Here is a 20,097-nt window from a genome sequence, read left to right as displayed (position 1 = left end):
TGTGAGATTTTCTCGTCTAATATTGCTGAAATCTGTGTGATAAGATGGGTCGACTAACTAAGTTTCTGTCCGATGCGGAGAAAGCAGTGAGGCAAGCTGGGAGGGATTTGCAGCAACAGCAACAGCCTGCTGGGTACCCACAACCGCAGCAGGGCCAACAGACTCAGCAGTATCGCAACTCTCCCGGATATCCGACGCCATATCAACCTCAGCAGCAGCAGCAGCAGGACTACCAGACTTACCCTCCTCCACCAGTGCAGCCCCAGGCGGAACTCCAGGGCTCACCTATAGCCTCTCCGCCGCCGCAGCCACCGCAGCAGCAGCAGCAGCAGTATCATCAGCAACAACAATATTCTTATCAAGCTCAACAGCTTTCCCAAGGACTACCAACGAGCAGAAGCGCTCCTGTACCTCAACATGCCGAACCTTCACCCAGCCAGGCTGTCTCCAACAGCAGTCCCAGCACTCCTATGCCATTAGGAATTCAGCCGGTAACTGAATGTATCGACATGCCATTCACACTACCGACCTACTGGTTCATACACAGTTCCTACCCAGACTTTGTCATTTGCAGTCGTTGCTACGCAGACCGCATCCTCAACTCACCGTTTCGAGACACGTTTACACCAGTGTGGCATGATGACAGATTAGAACGACAGTGTCTGTTTGGGACGTCACGCGTCAGAGACTATCTTTGGCCAGCTGCTCTCTCATCAATGAGCCTCGATAATATTATGAGCTTCATGGCCACGAGACCTGCGCTAGGTCGTTGTCCAGAGGATAAATCAGTCGAGGGTCAAGAGTGGTACTATCCGCCAGATCGACCGGAGATGGCAATTTGCAAGCCATGCTATGAAGATTATTTCAAGCATACTTCATTCGGCAACAGATTCAGTACTCATAAGCCTCAGGGTGCGGCAAGTTGTGATCATAATCTTTGGTATATCCGTCGAATGCTCAAGCTCTATTCTCCCAACAATAACTGGACGTCTTTCACTACAGGATTCTACAAAAGACTACAACTTCCGCCGTGCCCCAAAGCACAGCCTATCGCAGGTCCCGAGAGGACTTGGTTCATGTCCTCACGCGGCCCATCCAACTTCTCGGTCTGCGAAGCCTGCTACTGGGACTACTTCCATGAGTCTACCGAAAGTCAGTCCTTCCACACAGTTCGTCTTGGGCCTTCACAGCAGGCATCGTGCGACATGGGACAGGCCAACATGCTTATACCAATGATTCGGGCGGTTGATAAGGGCAACTATCCCAGATTCTGGAACACCCTTCAAGGCCTCTCGCAACACCCGCCTTGTAATCCTCAGGGCGCAAGTGGAATTCGCTGGTATACGCTTCCGAGTGATCCTCCAGAATTCGATGTGTGCGCGACGTGTATGGCGGGTACTATAGCTAATATGAACACGACGCATTTCTTCAAAGTCAAACAGTCTGTTGGGCCGTCTGAGGCCCGTCTCTGTTCATTCAACCTGCCAGGATATCCGCGTGGGGTCCTCTTCTTGCAGAAGTTCGCCGAGGCAGCTTACATTAACGATTGGCGACCACTCAGCGAATTAGCAGTAGACCTCAGTACCGCACCAGCTTGTCCCAAGATCGACCTCGAATTAGCGAAGAATCGTCGCTGGTGGGGATGGGATAATGCTCATATCTGTCAAGAATGTTATGTCGTCGTGGCGAAGGGTACAAAGCTGGAGAAACACTTCACCATGAAGGGAAGCCAAGTCGCTGAGTCCCGACTCTGTGATCTCTACTCCCCTCGAATGCGAGAGCTATACAAGAACGCCTGCAAAACCCAAGACCTAGCATCGTTTTTGTCTTTCGCCCGTCAACGTCGCGAGATTTACCTCCGGACAGTCCCCGAAATGAACCGGATGCTGGCAGCTGCCAAACACGCTCTCAGTCAGGCTCAGACACTTGGCCTCGCGGCCGTGACGTTTAGCGCAGCAGGAAATCTGAACGCAACGAACTTTTATTATGATCATACGGTGGGAAACTCGACGGTTGGGCATGGATATCAGAATGAGCAGTTGTTGCAGGCGGCGATGGCGGATCATTCGATGCAACAGGTCGGGGCTGCCGCGACGGGTCCAGCGGCGGTGGCGAGGGTTGGTGTTTTGGAGAGGATGTGGAAACAGGTTGAATAGAAGTGTTCCAGTGCGTGTTGTAAATGCCCAGATTGAGGCGTTGTCGGAATGGTTGTTAGTTGAAGACAATCGTGGAGTAGCACGTGATCTCGTTAGGCATCGATCCATCTTTCGTCTCAAGAGAAACCAGCAGTCACCAAACTCCTGCCTCGCCGTAGTCAATCAATCGTTACCCATTCACTAATTATTATTCAGTGCTTTGGTAAGACTCTCTATTCCGCGCGGTGACCATAGGCTCCCAGTCACAGATCACGACTTCCTACGAGCAACAAGCATGTGCTGTTCAAAAGAATTCTCCCCGCATCTACCGAGTGTGTAACGTTGAATAACCCTTCATTCGTCATGAATTCCACTGTCGATCCAAAATTCCAGGAGGCTTTCTCTTTCATTCAGAGCGAATACCTGCCACATCCTCTGGGGAAATTTCTACGTTCCTTTATTGCGAATGCGTTGAACCCTGCTTCCGCCGCCACTCATGTCCTCAGTCACTGTCGGCAGGGTCAACACAGTAAGGCTCATCTTCTTGCCCTTATTTCAGATTGGACATTTATCGTAGAGTCAAGTGAGTTTGCCTAGATAAATACAACACCCTGGCTCTGACCATTTTAGTTACAAAATACGGGACTACACCACCTGCCCCCGACAGCAGAACCCAAGCTCAAATTATAAGGAGAGATGGAAACCGCTGCTGCATTACAGGCAAGCCAGGGAGCTTGAAGGACCCCTTGGTAGTGATGCCCGTTATTCTCGCGCCATCCCGCTGGCTTGAAGCCGAGGTACACGGGATGATCTTCCTACCAAGCTTGGCCATGGCTGACAGGTTGACTAGCCGAGAGTCCATGAAATGCTTCGAGCTTTCTTCAGCCCCCTTACCTCGATTGGTGGCTAGCTTATACAGAACGATTGACGCTGGTAGATCCCATCGATAGCCACTGGCTTGTGTGCAGGTCAGCCGCCGAGGCTTACAGGAATGGGCTGGTAAAGCTGCATCGGCTGCATCCATCAATGACCGAAGTAAGTGATATCATTCGCCTGGCCTCCTTGTACTAAAGTCATTGCAGTACAGAGTTGTTTGGTGTTTGATTGGCACTGTAGGACCAATGATCGATGTCGATGGCCAATATCCCCTTCTTGGAGACCACTCACGCTCGGGGATACGCAAGGTAGACGCACGTTTCATCGGGACCCAAGGCCGCTTGGCCTCGAGCATGCGATGGCTGGAGGTCAAGAAGAAAATCGTGGATAACGAAACAGTGGTAGCTCAGGCAGGGATACAACCTTTAGCTTCCAGACCAAGTTTCGTATCCGCTGTATTCCAGATGTGCCGCACAATCTTCTGGCAAGCTTGGCTCCTAGCCCCCCCATTCATTCGATTATCTACATACAAAGTATTGCGAAAGATGGTTTCCCATCTTTATGGAAGCACAAGTTCCTTGGCAGTTAGCCGTCTGCCTTTCGGTCTTTACCTGAAGGCCACAAACGAAGGGGCTTCCAATGAGTCCAATGCGCTTGGGCTTGTTCACAAGTACACTTCCGCACCAGTACCTCTTGTGCTGGATCTGGTAGCAGACTCGCGAAATACGTATCTCTTGACGACCGGTCTTCGCGGTGAGCCACTCTCCAGAGCAATGGATATGCTCTCCGATCGAGATTGCCACGATTTCATCGACCAAATGCAAAGCTACATTTCCCAAATCCGAGCAATCCCCTCCGTTGATACCAGGAACTACATATGCAATACTCTGGGTGAAGCATGTCGCGACCCAAGAATTCGAGATGGCAATCCCATTGGCCCTTTCGAGGACGAAGCTTCTTTCAGTCAATATCTTCGCCATCCAGATGACCCTGCCCGGAGAGGTCATCAAATTGTATTTACCCATGCTGATTTGAATCTGCGAAACATCCTGGTGGACAAAGTCACAAAACCAGACGGGACAAGAGGTTGGGCGATCTCGGGGATCGTTGACTGGGAAAACAGTGGGTTTTATCCAGAGTACTGGGACTGTACAAAGGCGCAGTTCGAGGGATTCAGGTGGGATGAACGCTGGACTAGAGCTTTGGTCGAAGTGTTCCGTCTATTCGGAGGTTATGCGAAGGAGATTGAAGTTGAGAAGAGGAGTTGGAGTGAAGGCGATGGCGCGTTTTGAGACACCCATCGCTCCTGGGAAAAGGCTTGAATTATTTGGTACATTTTTGCTTTTACATCCTAATTTCACAATTCTATTACTTCTTAGTCGGTGTTATTAAGCCCCTTGTCATTCTGCATCACTACAACCCGAGATAAATGAGTTACAGGACATGGTGATCGTGATATTCTCGTTGTGTGGCGAATGTTGAACCACTAAGAAGTAGCTGGCCACGAAATTAACGACTCCCACACTCGCTGAGCGATAATGCTGGGTTTCAGATGTTTCCCCTTCTTTGGTAAGTCTTTGAGCTGATGAGCCGATGGGCCAAAAGAGTCAAGGCCTCGTCAGTGATACTACCAAGCTGATGTCGGACAAGCCTGCCGGTGATCTTGGGTTCGATTGGATTGGAGAGCGGGGCCTGTAGTGCGCATATAATGTTTCCTTAAGATCTAAGAAGAAGGATTGAAGTCACAATGCACAAGAGAGTCGGCTATGTGACCAAGGAAGGGCAAAAAACCACAAGAGGTGGTTTCATTGGTAAAAACAGCCGCCACAGGCTTCCAAATCAGATCCATTTGCCAAAGAAGTCCACAGAATAGTCCTAATGTATGATAATGGAACATTCCACACATTCAAAGAACTTTGGCTGAGTTATTCGTGACGTCGTCAATCCCCCAGCTTAGCTCTATGCTGTCACACTGTGGTACTAGCCTGAGGAGGACATAAGACCTTGAAAGTTCTCAATATCTTCACTGGATCAGTGCCGCCTAGTGAAATGAATCTTTCTGGCATTGCCCACAAAACGAATTCGAAGTTGATTTGACGAGCTCCTGCCGGGTCGCCAGTTTGAAGTCCCTCTCCATCGTTGTCAATCTGCAGTATGGCCGTGATTCGTGACTCAAAGGCCTCTATTCCATCCTCGGTATCTTCGATCTCAAAATGAATATCGATGATTTCGCCGTTGGTTCGGTTTTCGACCTTGATAGGCGACACAGTGAGGGCTTGGGTGTGAGGGAGCTTGTAGCTATCATCTCTACCTAGGGTATCGCCAGTGCGTCAGTATTTAGAGAACCTCATATAGTTTCTCGTGATCTTACCCTTAGTGCCATTGGAGCCAGAGACATTTAAGTTAGCGCCTGAGGGTGCGTTGTCGTGAATTGTTGTCAATATCTGCGACCAGGAACTGTTCAATAGAGTTGTTCGATCCGAGGCGCCCGATACCGACCCTGTCCATATCGGAAAAGATTTTGTATCACCGCTGATTAGCTCTCCGATCTCACTCATTGGACTGGAACCCCTGTCACTTCCTCTATCGATGATCGCATCTGCCCAAGGATCTGGACCCTCAGTTGGCACTTCTTCCTGTAGAGCGCGAAGGGTTACACGATAGAGCTTGATCGGCGTACTCGGTGCCAACGAGAGCACTAGATCTGAATAATTTGACTTTCAGGTTCACCGTTGGTAAAGAACCACCGCACTGCTCACCTATCTCGTATGGACCCCGGATCGGCAACACATCGTCCTCCACTGAGGCTATTGCGCGAGACACCTGAAACGTGCAGGATACGGCGAGATCCAGATCATCGTAAGTGACCTGTGATGTCGATATAAGCGTCAGGGTTATTGATTGATTCCAACTGTCAGCAGTTTCAGAGTTTGTCGCCATGGCATGGTTGTTGAAGTGGTCAAGGACGTTGGCTCCTCTTAGCGCTTCGGGTACTCTGCGGCTCCAGGGACCAAACTCAGTGCAACGCCCGCCAATAAGAGCTCATAAAGGCTAATTAGTGCTCTGTGTCAGGTGAGAGATCACAAGCTTAGGCCAGGCATGAATCCTAAAGCAAGGAAAGTGATGAGTATACTTTTATGATCTTAGGAAAGTTTAGGATGAGTTTAGTATATCTGTAAACCAAATACCGGTAATTATTCTTATTTATTTTTTCGTGGTTTAGCCAGTGCTTTTGATCATTCTAACCACATTACCATATAAACATCATCTGTAGCTACCTGGACGTGAGAGATGATACCTGTCGAGAGGCAGGGACCTTCTGCATGTGGTTGTAATTCTTGCTGACCACAAGATGAGCATGTTGCTGTGTATCAGAAATGGCTGGTAATCACTCCTACTACCAGCCTCATTGCTTTAAGAAAAGGAGAACAGTCACGGGTCAATATCTCATTGGATTGGCATGCCTCGCTCAGGCTTTAATGAAATTAGTGTTTCATATTGAGGCGTTTGATGGGCCTAGGACGAGTATCAGCATGATGTGAGATGGCTGCTTTTTGCGCCTGGGCTGAGGAGGGATTATAATCACTACAAAGGACAGCGAGACAAGTGAGTATATCTGTGTCAGAGCATCTAAAAATCCCAGGAGAACGCTTTGAAGACTGACTGATACGATGCATTTGGACGATTCGTGGGAACTTAGAGTGGGTGAAATGGCACAGCTGGGCAGGAGCACAGGCTGCCTGTGGGGTCATCTGCATGCAGCCGTCAGTTGGTAGTCACTGAGGTGATAGTAACTTGCTGTAACTTAGATAAGTTTATATTGACTTATTATAACTTAGTTTTATATAATTATTTAAGAGATTTATAAAATTAATAAACCATTTATAAACCATTAATAAACTTATATTAACTTAAGTAAAGATTTTATTTATTTTATTTTTAATATCCTAAATTTATAGAATCCTTAGACTATTCTTCCTAAGTCCATGCTGCCTTAGGTACCGAGTTACCAGGGTTCCTCCTGCCCTTGCTCTTGAATCTCACTCCCACAGCCTCGCGGCCTCGACGCGTCCTACCTAGGTACCTTTCCTACCTTATAACGCCGTTTTCTGTTCTTGTTTTTTACTCTCAAGACTCCCGATCCGCTTTCCTGTCATAAGCAATCACCACAATGTCTTTCGAAGCGCCACCTGTGCCTGCCCCTCAGAACGAACACCCCAAACGCACCAACGAGCTCTTTGCTATCTTTTACGAAGAAATCGGGAAATGGCCCTGGGAGGTCATCGACTTCGGCCCCCGAAAATGGGGCCAGAATCTCGTCTCAGACTTCACGAGACTTCTGAGCGTTGACCTTCCTAAGACTGACAATGTGTCACTTAAGGAACTTATCGACTACTTGCATGACAACTCTGCGAATCACCCGATGGTGCAGTACCAATACCAGTTGAACATGATGCTCGTCGCAAAAGCAACCAAGTGGTTGGCAGAGAAGCGTGAGCTCGTTGACGACCCCGATTCCGATGCTGACTCTGACGGCTCTATCCTCAACGAGCCTCAAAACGTCACCCGGCACAGAAGGCAGGCCCGGGCTCTTCGAGCAGCTACAAGATCCGCGCGTGTAGTTTTTTTTTTTCTTTTTTTTTCTTTTCTCTTTTTTTTTTTATCTCAGAAGAATGACATTAGGCTAACAAGGCTAGCAATTCGAACCGCTCGCAAGCGTCCGATCAACTACAGTGATCGTCACCATTTCCAACTCCATAATGTTGACGATTCTGAAGGTGACGACGATGGAGATGGAGGAAACGAGGAAACCCAGGAAGAGGTTGAGCTCGAGTCAGCCGAGCCTGCGGCCAAGCGAAGGCTAATGGTCTTCTTCAACTTTTCACCCGAGAACATCCAGGAGCTATCTAAGGTCATGGTAGGAGCCCGCCGCTCCATTATCTTTTGCAACAGATCTAACGAGTCGATATAGGGACCTGGTGGCGGCAACGGTAACGGCGATGCATCACGACACTCGATTCCACAGCGAAATGCCACAGGAGAAAACCGCCCTCTCGATACACCTGTTAGTTCACATTATACGCGGCACCGACTAGTCTAATTGAACCGTATAGAATGAAGTTCGACGTGCCTATGCCGACCATCTCAAGCGCGAGATCACCAAAGTGGAAGAGAACATTGCCCGCACAGAAGCTAATATCAATAACTCGTCCCGGCGCCGTTTAGGCTATCTCGAAACCGTCCGCAACAGCGCCGAGGCTCTCGAAAAGGCCACGAAAGAAGCCACCGAGGCTTCAAAAGTGGTCCAGCACGCAAGAGCACTCTGCGAAGCCGACGCTCAGGTCGTCGAGGAATTGCGCCGTATAAGCAGCGATAACCCAAGAATTCTCACCGAAGAAAACTTCCAGCACTTCAAAGACAATACCCCTGCACAGAAAGAGGGGAGAGATGCTGAGAGTACACTACGCGCCAAGGAAAAGCGTCTTAATGATGTCAAGACCAAGATACAGATCGCAGAGGCCAGTGTGGACCCATTGAACAGCAAGATCGAGGAATTATTTGACGTACTGAACGCGAAGCGGAATGTGCGTCGAAGCCTCGTGGCGATGCATCGGCTGGTGGGAATGGGTGGGGACGAAATGGAAGACATATTGGGAGAGAATGGTCTTGAGGAGTGGCTGAGGGAGCAACAGGTCTGAGAAGATGTCTTTGTGGTGAATTGTCGTGAGTGTTGGGTTAGATGTATATGAGCTTTTGAGACTTTGAGAGTGGGAGGAATGGGGTAGGGGTTATGGAGGAAATAAGACTCCGTCCCTCCATCCTAAATGATAGAAACATTTAGTTAACTTTACATAAAGTTAGCCTAATTTTAATGTCTTTTGTTGAGTTATCCTAAGTTTGGTATCTTTTGTTAATTTATCCTAAGTTTGGTATCTTTTGTTAAATTTATATAAGGCTTAGGATTTTCTGTCCTGGGAAGGAACCCATCCAATGAACCCGCCCCACGAAGAAATCGGCATACCGGACAAACTATTTCTCCCATAGCGAACAGCTCCACTTCATCGCCATTCACCGACAGCACAATCAACTGTTCATTCATTCACGCTCGCTCCATCACGCACGCATGTTCAACCCAGCAGCGTCGCAATGTTTTCTTCCCCCATCATCCCACTCTCTTCAACTACGCCCTGCCAACTCGTCGCGTCCAAGAAGAGGCGGTAAATCGCACTACAGACCGTCATAAAATTCCGACTTGTACCCTTCAAACGAGTGCGTTTCGTGCCTCCTTTGCTGGAACAACCGGGGTCTGTAGAAGGGATCTCTGGTCTCGCAGCGCGCTGGAGATTCAGAGATTGCCTGTGCAGCGAAGCTCACCCTCTTCTGGTCGCGCGCGTTCTGGCACCGGTGCAGAGCTTACGCAGGAAAGTTCCATCACGTTGTGAAACTGACTGGTTGCAGGAATGTCGACTTCACCATGCCTTGACGTCCATTTCACTACCCGTGCTGTCATTGAGTGGCAGTCCGATAACGAGGTAAGGCTCAGAGTCACCTCACCCCGATTGAATTCCCAATAACACATTTGCAGTCAGATCGCGCGACACGGTTTCTGGCTAAACCCGATCCCAAAGTCAGCTCTATCACGTTGACGACCCGGTTCGATTCGAAAGGTTCTCTCTTCGACATACACATTCCCTTGAAGCTCAAAGGCATTGACAACACGTCCGATATCACACTTCGAGCCTGTGCTTCCTCCGTTATCTCTCTCGATATTATTAAGAACCCGACCGTCTCTAGTGAGGTTGAGCAAGAGTTCAAGTCCCTAGCTCTCGGCCTTCGCTTCCAGCTGAACCGCCATCTTGACATCCTGGTCCCTATCCCTGCTCTCGAGCCAATACGTCCAGCAGGTCGAGCACGGTCAGGTGTTGTGCTCGATGCCATTCGCGAGTTTTCTCGGGCAACTGTTTTCACCCTCTATATCGAGGCGCGCAATGCATCCCCAAAACTCCAGTCCGTCGGCGATGCTGTCAGCCAGGGTCTTTTCAAGACGTCCTGTAGCAGCGGCTTTCAACTGGCTAGCATGTATGCCGGTCTTGGAGCAAAGATTGTCCAGCTTGGTATGGATGAAGCGCTTGCACCGCCGTCATATGAAGAAACCGAACCCCCACCGCCGCCGCCTCCGATCGACCCCAAGCCTGACAGAAAGCGTCCACGACAAGATACTGCGACCGAACGCGCCGAAGAAATCGCTTTGATTTGGGCAGAGCTGCAAATGCTCAAGCAAGCGAAAGACGCAGACGGGAAGCGCATTGCGTTCTTGGAGATGGAGAACCAGGAACTGCGGGAAACCGTAGCCAGGCTCCAAGAACAATATGAAGCTTTTGACAGGTCACAGCAAGATATCCACCACAACTTCGGAGCCCTCGAGACCACGGTCGAGAAGAATACGCAAGAATTTGAAGAGAGCGTCGGCAACGAACTAGCAGAGCTACGTGAGGATATCAGTCAATTAGATCATCAACTTTCCTTCATTCAAGAGGGACAAGTTAGCGATGAGTCTGTAGCCAGGATAAAAGACGCTGTACTATTGGATATCACGACCCGATTATCAGGGGATTGAGCCCAGGCATCAGCATCCTGTGTGACAGGTTAGCTTGAGACCATCTTGAAGATTCCCTCACGGCATCGACCCACAAAGCAACGCGCTTCATTCTTGGCCTTGTCCTTGAACCCGAGAGCTATTGCTAGCCGCTATGGTGTGACTTTCAGCACTCCCGAACAATTGCCTCGCGCGGATAGGTGATGCGTCGGCTCCGTCAGCCATGTCCCAGGGCGACAACGGGAATAGCGACCTCATGATGAGTCTACGCATAAGCCGCATGTCCTTAATGGACGGCAAGACCCTCGAAACAGGCTTGGGCCTCCTTTTGGCATCCCGGACCGGGAAACTCTGGCCAATGCTCGTGATCGCAGATGCAGCCTGGGACGCTTGACAACACAATCTGCATCACAGCATCAAGTTCATTATTAGTTGTCGCTACGCCTGGACTTTTCGAGCCTGAGCCCGCCGGTGGTAGTGGTGAGTCGAGGCAAATTCCCTCGCGGCCTTCGATAAGCTAACCTTTCAGCAGCAGCAAGAGTCAACTACACCCTGGAACGACCCAAGTAATACCTATCGAGATGAATAAACAAACCGATGATCGGGCCTTGGATATGCAGTTCCATATAGATTATACCAACAATCCATCAGAAGCGTTTGAACCGTGCATCAAGAACCTTTTGCAGAGTGATTATGACCAGCGGAAACAGCGCGCTGCGGGCCTCGACGTCTCAAATGCTCGTGAGCTCACGTTCAACCTTGTTATCTAGGCTATTCCAAATGATTTCAATGATGTCACGGCTCAACTAGCCAAGATGCTCAAGGCGTTCCAATTCGGCGTACAGCCTCTCCTAGTTGCTGCCATTGTGCGATCTCAGTCACTTGTAGGATCACGCATTTTACGTACAAGGCCCGCAGTAACGGAAATGCTACGTCATTCATCTCCAGGTCACGATGCATCTTTAGTCTGGGGCTCCAGATGGGTCCTGATGTAATGGAGCCTCATTTTATGGAGATGCAGGAAATCATCGACGATCCGATGGGGATTTTCTAAACAGGATTTGATTGCGGAGACAATCTCCATAGATCAGCGGACATGTAGGAATTAACTCGAGTGTACATGTAGAAGTGGCCAACCCGTGGATGAATAGACTACAATGCCAGAGGCATATAGCTTGGGGAGATGAATGAGGATGAAGATGGTCATGAAAGTTCATTAAAATATATAGTTATCAACCAAGGAAATCCGTGACGCCTTGTCCAGTTCCAGCCTAATCCTGCATCTAAGCGCCATGCTTTTAGTATAAGTATAACACAACCAATGCCGGGAATCTCTATATGCTACATGCTGCTTCTAAAAATGAAATAAATGCTCATTTAGTCGTCGCGGGTCTTGCTGTAAGAGCCGGTGCCACCAAGACCGTTCAGGTCGACATCAAGACCACCGACGCGGGGAGGTCGGGGTGAGTGCTCAATGCTGCGCGCAGGCATCTTCTCCTCCTGGGAGGCCTGTACGGGCGCATCGGTCTGCTGCTCAAGACCCATAGAGGCGAGGAACTTGATGGCGTCAGCCTTCTCCTGCTCCTTGCGGGCAGCACTCCATTGGAGCTCAGCGGACGCGATGTCGAGAACGCGGGGAAGAGCCTCAAGGGCCTTGTGGGAGTCGAGGAATGAGAGACGGGTGCGGCGGGCGATGATGTCAGGGATGGTGCAAGCGGCTTCGGAGCGAATGCCGTGAGAGACCTCAGCCTCGATAAAGGGAAGAGACGAGACGAGACGGGTGTTGAGGGCCGGGGAGATCGAGAGAAGAGTCCAAGCGCGATCACCGTAGTTGTGAGCGAGATGGTCAGCGATGTCAGCGTCGATGTTGTAGACCTCCATCAATTGAGAGGCGAGAGATGTGGAGTATCCGTGGGCGCCAATAAGAGGCACGTTGCGCGTGCAGCAGACGCCGCGGGTGGTGAAGCCGGAAGCGCCGGCACCGCTGATGTCGGGAAGAGCCACGGCCTGGGGCTTGAGGTCGAAGAGCTTGATGGCCTCGTTGACGGTATCCTCGGCCATTTCACGGTAGGTGGTCCACTTACCACCAGCGCAGGTGAGGAGACCAGAGGGAGAGGTGGTGATGAGATGGCTTCGGACGAGGGACTCGGTGTTCTTGGCGTTGGGGTTCTTGACGAGAGGTCGAATGCCTGTGAAGTGTTAGAAGTGTTCGGGTCAGGTCAATAGAGATGATGCGACTTACCAGACCAAGCAGCGAGGACGTCCTTGCGTGAAAGAACAGACTCAGGTGTTAGAAGCTTGCTGACTTCCTTGAGGATAAAGTCAACATCCTGCTGTTGAGCAACAGGTGCAGCCTCAACTTCGCATGGGTTGTCGGTGGTGCCAGCGAGGGTGTAGCCCTGCCAGGGAAGAACAAAGATGACGCGACCGTCTGAGGTAGCAGCGTCGAGAAGACCAAGGCCGTTGGGGCAGATCTCCTTGGGAAGCATGATGTGCACGCCTGAAGCGGGAGCGACAATGGGCTTGCGAGAGGGATCGTCCATTTGGTGGATGGCATCAGTGAAGGGACCGGTTGCGTTGACGACACCCTTGGCGCGGACCTTGAAAGGCTGAGCGGCAGCGGCATCACCGTTCTTGGAGGCGAGGACATCGCGGACTTGGGCGCCCATGATCTTGCCGTTCGCATCCTTCTCGAGACCAGTTACTTCAACGTGGTTGAGAACAGTAGCGCCGTAGTGAGAAGCGGTCAGAGCGAGAGCGACGTTCATTCGAGAGTCATTGTGCTGACCATCGTAGTACACCAGCGCACCAACCATGTTCTCCCGTCGCAGGAGAGGGAATGCCTCGAGAGCCTTGTTCTTGCTCATGTAGTACGAGCTCTCAAGACCCTGCGACCCAGCGAGGAGATCGTATGCCTTGGTACCAGCCCAGAAGTAGGGCGCCTCCCACCATTTCTGGAGGGGTAGTAGAATCGGCAATGAGCTGGACAAGTGAGGCGCAATGTTGAGGAATGTCTTGCGCTCACGAAGAGCTTCCATGACAAGCTGCAATTGACCATAGTCGAGGTTCCAAACAGCCTTTTCTAGATATCGCACACCACCGTGGACGAGCTTTGTGCTCTTTGAGCTTGTGCCAGAAGAGAAGTCATCGCGCTCTACGAGGGCGACTTTGAGGCCACGGGTGATGGCATCAACAGCGATACCGGTTCCTGTAGCGCCACCTCCTATGATGAGGAGATCGTATTCTGTGTCTTCGCCGCTGCGACGAAGTTCAGCGAGTTGTGATGCGCGGGTCTTTGTGGCGCTGAATGTAGGGGGCACGATGCGGTTCTTGTCATCGCGCTTGACGGGGACGAGGGGCTTGTCGACGATGTGTGTCTTGCTGCGGGAGGCGTAGTATGCTCCGCCGAGGGTGACTGTTGTTGTAGCTGCTGCTGCGAGGAGCAGAGGGCGCTTGAGCGACCGTAATCTTTGCTGCATTTTGTGTGTATGTGTGTGGTATTTGGGGGTGTTGTTGCGCCGGGAGCGACTGTTTGCGCGGGAAGCTTTTTTAGGTGTTAAAAAGCTTGGGGGAGGGAGCTTGGAGAAAAAGATGGAGAGTCTGGGTCTGGGGAATAAAGATCAGTGGAATAAAGAGAGAGAGTAAGGCTTTGGGGTTTATAAGAAGTAAATCGAAGTGCGATGATCGTGGAGAATGAGAATGAGAGTTTCCATAAATTAGCGGAGTTGGAAATGGGTCTGCGAATGTTGATTCTGATATCATGGATAGTTTAGGTTTTAACAAGTTTTCACGAGGGCGTTGTGAGCACATGAGAAGCAAAGTTTGGGGGTTCAGACCCAGAATTAGGCTATGCAATGCATCATCTGTCTCTGCTTGATTCCAAGAACGCCCGAATTACGCAAAGCATCTGACCCGCAAGCGAGATGCACTGAGTGCAAAAACGGTGCAATAGACGTCGCGAGCTGGGTCGCATGGCTCAAAGAGGAATTCCGGGAGGTCCTGAGCCTCAAGCCCATTAATGCACGTCGGGGTGAAAACACCGAGGAGCTGACGTCGACACGAGGATTTTACCCCTGGTTTTATGCAGCTCGGTATGAGAATACCGAAGCTAAAGCCCGAACGTGACCGAGAATGGAATAGCCGAGCCCTGGATCAACAATGAGCCGTGCCGATGTGCGGAGAGTTACATGTGCTGCCCCCACTGTCGGGGAGGGGAAGCCCGAGGTTCTAGACTTTGGGGTGAGAGTGAAAAGGTTCAAGAGGTCATGAGTTTTCTGGCTAAAACGATGCGGGAAATAAACTATGCCTATTCATTTGCTTAACGTCTGCTCTGTATGTGTTGTTCTGTGTACGGCTTGACTGACGAAATTGTTCCACTAATCAGAAGGCGAATGACAGTCTTGCTGTGATTTGACTGGTGGATGTTATGTCGTTATGGCTTGAGAGCTGAAAGACATACAAACTGACAACATGTCCAGCTTGAGCACTACTGCAAACATACGTTTTCTTGTGTGCAACTTCTGTACTTATGAATGCTAGAAATTGACGATGCATTTTTGTGTTCATGGTGAGGTTCACAGTGCTGTTGTGCCGACGCCGATGGATCGAGACGTTGAGAGTGCTGAAGGTCTAGGGTTGGTGGCTGACCGTTGCGGCGATAACCATCCAATTGGTGAGTGCATCATTCAAACCACCAGCGACACAACGAGGACGGCCCCCGCGAACTGCACAGAGATTTGACTTCTGGTCAGGATACGAAAAGTCTATCCAAAGGTAAGACCCCATCAATGCATACTTTTATGATCGTTAAAGGGGTTTATCCTCTCTTTACGAGGTGTACGCTTCTTGTCCATCGTCCCGAGATACCTGGCTCAAATCTTGGGCATTGACGCGATACTGATCCCTCACCAACACCACTTTTCCAACAAAGAAAATTGCTTTTGCTATCACAGGATGCTGACGGCTTGCAGATTTATACCATCAGGATTGCATAATGTCATTGTCGCTCACCGATCACGATCATTTGAGAATTTTGAGTCATAGCATGAGCTTATTATCTACGCTATCAACGAACACTCAACACCGCCGCCGCAAACAAGCAACGAGCAAAGAAAGAACACGAACGCCATTCTCGTATGCTAGGCTCGTCACTTCTCGAACGAAAAATTTGCCATTTTAGCGCCACTGTTTAGGCCATGTCTCTGCATTCTCACGACTCGAATTTCAACAATCGTCTACGCCGCTACGGTCTCGCACCCTTCGCCCTCACCACAAGCACTCAGATTTTCAAGGATCGAGCGCGACTATACGGGAGAGGAAGCACTGTAAGTGTTGGACCACGTTGAGCGACGAGGACTCAAGAGACGTGGGAGACCCATGCCTGGCGTGTTGATCGGACTGGGTCCTGTATAGATAAAGACATCATACAGAAGGCCACCGAAAGCACATCCCATGAAGGGTGCCACCATGGGAATCTGGATATCACCGTCAGTTGATATTAAAAAGAAAGGCATTGGAATTGGACTCACCCAGAAGTAGTATCCGCCAGCAGACCAGACCTCACTTCCATATCCGATCATGTACGAGACCAAACGAGGCCCGAAATCACGAGCGAGGTTGATGGCATAACCAGTCTCCCAACCGAAGCAAGCACCAATTCCAAAGATCAGGAAGAACAAGCCAAGCGGCATCAAAGGACCAGCACCGATGTTAGCGCTATCAGCCATAGCGAAGATGACAAACTGCAGAATCGTGCTGGCGATGAATTCGGAGAAGAACATGCCAGTGCGTGTCATGAATTCCGCGGGATATGTGCAGAATACACCAGCGGTTGCATTCTCGCCAATCACTGTTCGAATTCCTGGTCCGCCTTCATAAGCATCAAAGGCAGACTTGTAGTTGCCGTACACGACGGCGGCAGCACACATGGCTCCGAGGACTTGAGCGACGGCATACACAGGGAACTTTCTCCACGGATGGCCTCTGAATATACAGTTGGCGAGAGTCACGGCTGGGTTCAAGTGACCACCTGATTTACCGCCAACGTATACTCCAAGCATGACACCGAGGCTGATTCATGTCAGTATGAGCTCAATTGGCCGCGGCAATAGCGACTTACCCCCATCCCCACGAGATACTCTGGTAATCACCCTTTGTTCCTCGACTGAGAACAACCTGAGCAACGACGCCGTCACCAAAGAGGAGAAGAATGAAAGTACCAAAGAATTCTGAAAAGGCATCTTGGCAGTACTCCCTCACTCGACTCCAGGCATACTGCTCAGGCGGGGGAGGAATAGTGGGCGGTTCACTCGGAGCCTCACTGTACTTTTCATTCTGGCTCATCTCGACTTTAGTGGGGATGGAAGATTTGTGCACAGAAGATTCAGAGATGGAGTCGTTCATGGTAGGGATAGGCATCCTAGAGTGAGCCTGTGAAGTTTGATCTTTTGAGACAGAAAGAGGAGAAAGGTTGGCGGGTGCAAGAGAGACAGGTTACACTGAGAGGATTGGCGTCATCAAGCATCTCTGGGGATCACGTTACAATTTATGGTCAGCAAACGAACTGAAGCTTGGGTGTCTTTTTTGCCCCTCATCTCATCCCCAAGAGATGGGATCCTCTTTCTTGCTCTCGGCCTCGGTATTTGCAAACACCACCCTTTTCATGCAGAGCATACCGAAGCCCGCGAGGTTATCAGACATCACCAACGAGGTGGGCTTTGCAAGCATGTCGATCCGCCACTGCGTTAGGAAAGAGGAACACGGACACGGGGAGACGCAGCGACTACACCCGATGAATCGAACCATGGTGCGGTGCGGGCGATACGAAAGCTTGGACGGCGGCGGTGCAGAGTACCAGCGAAATGCCGCTCGGCGGCACACACCGAGCGACAAGAAGAAAAGAAAGGGGCGTTCAGACGTGGATATCATGACCGAAGAATCTGCTCTGATCAGGTTGCTTACACCGAAGGCCGGGTGGGATGGAGATAGAGGGGGGGGCCACGTTCGAGACTTGTGTTTGCAGATTTGACTCCACAGTCCGAGCCAAACCCCGGATCGTCGTGCGAAAAGAGAAAAGGATTTGCACATCCACTTGACCGAGGTTGGCTTGGCTGGGAATTAAGGTATGGTCAAGGTGTGTTTATCCCAGACCCGCTAGCATATGCGCCCAGTCGAGCTTCTGGAACAAGACTGCGGGGAAACGTAACATGAACGACCCCTCTCTCTATCAGATGGACATGGATGCATCGGTAGGTGTTGTTGGCTGTGTTTCGCTTGTTAGATCCCCGATGGGTTTTGTCTTGTGACATGGGGTCTGTATTTCGGTATCACCAAGCCGAGGCTTAGCTAGCTTACTTGCAAGCTACATCAGGAAAGTGACGTTGGTCTGTGGTATTACAAGGGGTGTGCGTGAGACGAAATGCCAATGCTGTGAAGGATTTCAATACCCCGCAGATTGATCCCAGGGTGGTGGGAAATGCTTCCCCGAGATGCACTTTACATCTGAAATCTCGGTGTTTGTTGCCTTGAGTGAGCCCGAGATGGGAGATACTTAAACACCCCAATATGATACGCTTTTGATCCTGCAGTCCCCAATCAATTTTGCTGCTGTTGCTTCGTTTCTGCTGCTACCTCTTAGTCACTGTTGCATTCGCTCTCCCCGGATCTGACACCTTTCCCCGCAATTTGCACTACACTCTCACTATGCCTATGCTCAACGGAAAACAAAATCCTACCTTTATTGGTGCCATTGATCAGGGTACGACAAGTTCCCGTTTCCTGATCTTTGACACCAGTGGCGATGTTGTAGCTACTCATCAGCTTGAATTCAAGCAATACTATCCTCATCCTGGGTAAGTTCGTCTACTACATGATACGCGAATGATTGTTGATTTTTGGTTTAGATGGCATGAGCATGATCCTGAAGAGCTCATCAGCTCGGTTGAGCAGTGCATTGATGGCGCCGTAGAAGCCTTTGAAGGTCAAGGCCACTCTCGTGAGCAGATCAAGGTCGTTGGTATCACAAACCAGCGTGAGACTACTGTTGTATGGGACAAGACCACAGGCAATGCTCTGCACAACGCCATTGTCTGGACAGACACGCGATCGAAAGATCTTGTCCGTCGTCTGAAGCGTCGTCTTGGCGCAAGCGAGTTGATTTCGCGATGCGGAATTCCTCTCTCCACATACCCCTCCGTCAGCAAACTTCTCTGGCTTCTTGAAAACATTCCCGAAGTCAAAGATGCTTACGAGCGCGGTGTTCTCGCTTTTGGAACGGTAGACACTTGGCTCACGTACAAGCTCAACGGCGCAACGGAGCGAGATGTCTACGTTTCTGACCCGTCAAACGCGTCGAGGACCATGTTTATGAATCTCGAGTCTTTGCAGTATGACGAGGATATTCTGGACTGGTTCAGAATCGATGACAAGAAGATTACGCTGCCAAGAATCGTGCGGTCGTCTGATAGCAAGGCATACGGCACACTTGCTAAGACCTCGCTCAAGGGCGTCAAGATCACTGGATGTCTGGGCGACCAGTCTGCAGCTCTTGTTGGACAGAAGGGCTTCACCCCCGGTCTCGCCAAGAACACATATGGCACAGGCTGCTTTCTTCTCTACAACGTCGGTTCCAAGCCTGTGATCTCAACACACGGACTTCTCACAACGGTGGCCTTTGACTTTGGCGAGGGCAACACCATGTACGCCCTCGAGGGCAGCATCGCCGTCGCGGGCTCAAGCGTCAAGTTCCTGGTCGACAACTTTGGCTTCATCGAGTCGTCGGCCAAGCTCAGCGCCCTCGCGGAGACGGTGGAAGATAATGGTGGGTGCACCTTTGTAACGGCCTTTAGCGGCCTGTTTGCGCCGTACTGGATTGACGATGCGCGAGGTACAATCTTTGGTATCACGGCGTACACGCAGCGCGGGCACGTTGCGAGAGCGACGCTGGAGGCGACCTGTTTTCAGACAAAGGCCATTCTCGACTCGATGGAGAAGGACAGCGGACATGCGCTGACCGAGCTGGCCGTCGACGGTGGCATGTGCAACTCGGATCTCATCATGCAGGTACGTAAAGGAATTACTCTGGGAACCCTTGTTCTTTGATGTTGCTGACACTTTTTTTTCTTCTCAGACCCAGTCTGACCTTATTGGGATCCCTGTCAACAGACCCGGCATGCGTGAGACAACTGCACTAGGTGCAGCTATCGCGGCCGGCTTCGCCGTCGGCATTTGGAAGAGTTTTGATGAGTTGAAGGAGGTGAACACCCAGGGTCGTACCATCTTTAAACCGCAGATCGCCGAGGAAGAAGCGACGAAGCGGTTCAGTCGTTGGACTAAAGCGGTTGAGATGTCCAGAGGATGGGCCAACGAGTAGTTGATTTGCTTTTTTGTTTGTTAGCTCTGTAGTTACATTAGCTTGACTAGGTCTGATTCTGTATTAGTATGTTTTACATGGATAGTCTGAAATACTGCTGCCTGATGGAACACCATATG

The 20,097-nt window shown here is 50.5% G+C and overlaps 9 protein-coding genes; 6 read left to right on the top strand and 3 right to left on the bottom strand.

The window, feature by feature from the left end:
- Positions 1–44: 44 nt before the first annotated feature.
- On the top strand, positions 45–2,156 carry FFUJ_10944 (uncharacterized protein; the record flags this gene model as incomplete). Its single annotated transcript, XM_023569786.1, has 1 exon — positions 45–2,156. The coding sequence occupies one exon, from the start codon at positions 45–47 to the stop codon at positions 2,154–2,156; it is 2,112 nt and encodes a 703-aa protein (XP_023436950.1).
- Positions 2,157–2,498: 342 nt separating this feature from the next.
- FFUJ_10943 (uncharacterized protein) lies at positions 2,499–4,303 on the top strand (the record flags this gene model as incomplete). XM_023569784.1 has 5 exons in its annotated part: positions 2,499–2,718; positions 2,766–2,932; positions 2,986–3,037; positions 3,073–3,170; positions 3,218–4,303. 5 exons carry the CDS (start codon positions 2,499–2,501, stop codon positions 4,301–4,303), a joined length of 1,623 nt encoding a protein of 540 aa, XP_023436949.1.
- A 675-nt stretch (positions 4,304–4,978) lies between these two features.
- FFUJ_10942 (uncharacterized protein) lies at positions 4,979–5,951 on the bottom strand (the record flags this gene model as incomplete). XM_023569783.1 has 3 exons in its annotated part: positions 4,979–5,322; positions 5,383–5,715; positions 5,771–5,951. 3 exons carry the CDS (start codon positions 5,949–5,951, stop codon positions 4,979–4,981), a joined length of 858 nt encoding a protein of 285 aa, XP_023436948.1.
- Positions 5,952–7,182: 1,231 nt separating this feature from the next.
- On the top strand, positions 7,183–8,710 carry FFUJ_10941 (uncharacterized protein; the record flags this gene model as incomplete). XM_023569782.1 has 4 exons in its annotated part: positions 7,183–7,627; positions 7,709–7,929; positions 7,984–8,076; positions 8,126–8,710. 4 exons carry the CDS (start codon positions 7,183–7,185, stop codon positions 8,708–8,710), a joined length of 1,344 nt encoding a protein of 447 aa, XP_023436947.1.
- Positions 8,711–9,472: 762 nt separating this feature from the next.
- On the top strand, positions 9,473–10,629 carry FFUJ_10940 (uncharacterized protein; the record flags this gene model as incomplete). XM_023569781.1 has 2 exons in its annotated part: positions 9,473–9,544; positions 9,598–10,629. 2 exons carry the CDS (start codon positions 9,473–9,475, stop codon positions 10,627–10,629), a joined length of 1,104 nt encoding a protein of 367 aa, XP_023436946.1.
- Positions 10,630–10,982: 353 nt separating this feature from the next.
- On the top strand, positions 10,983–11,178 carry FFUJ_10939 (uncharacterized protein; the record flags this gene model as incomplete). XM_023569780.1 has 2 exons in its annotated part: positions 10,983–11,088; positions 11,141–11,178. 2 exons carry the CDS (start codon positions 10,983–10,985, stop codon positions 11,176–11,178), a joined length of 144 nt encoding a protein of 47 aa, XP_023436945.1.
- Positions 11,179–11,985: 807 nt separating this feature from the next.
- FFUJ_10938 (related to glycerol-3-phosphate dehydrogenase precursor) lies at positions 11,986–14,087 on the bottom strand (the record flags this gene model as incomplete). XM_023569779.1 has 2 exons in its annotated part: positions 11,986–12,797; positions 12,851–14,087. 2 exons carry the CDS (start codon positions 14,085–14,087, stop codon positions 11,986–11,988), a joined length of 2,049 nt encoding a protein of 682 aa, XP_023436944.1.
- Positions 14,088–15,911: 1,824 nt separating this feature from the next.
- Positions 15,912–17,010, bottom strand: FFUJ_10937 (related to channel proteins; the record flags this gene model as incomplete). XM_023569778.1 has 3 exons in its annotated part: positions 15,912–16,082; positions 16,137–16,677; positions 16,727–17,010. The coding sequence occupies 3 exons, from the start codon at positions 17,008–17,010 to the stop codon at positions 15,912–15,914; spliced, it is 996 nt and encodes a 331-aa protein (XP_023436943.1).
- Positions 17,011–18,309: 1,299 nt separating this feature from the next.
- Positions 18,310–19,978, top strand: FFUJ_10936 (probable GUT1-glycerol kinase; the record flags this gene model as incomplete). XM_023569777.1 has 3 exons in its annotated part: positions 18,310–18,458; positions 18,510–19,668; positions 19,736–19,978. 3 exons carry the CDS (start codon positions 18,310–18,312, stop codon positions 19,976–19,978), a joined length of 1,551 nt encoding a protein of 516 aa, XP_023436942.1.
- Between the last annotated feature and the right edge of the window lie 119 nt (positions 19,979–20,097).

Source organism: Fusarium fujikuroi, chromosome FFUJ_chr10 (assembly GCF_900079805.1).
Source record: "Fusarium fujikuroi IMI 58289 draft genome, chromosome FFUJ_chr10".
Classification (NCBI taxonomy): Eukaryota; Fungi; Ascomycota; class Sordariomycetes; order Hypocreales; family Nectriaceae; genus Fusarium; species Fusarium fujikuroi.
The sequence above is the reverse complement of the archived record's forward strand: the minus strand, read 5'-3'. Positions and strand labels throughout refer to the sequence as shown.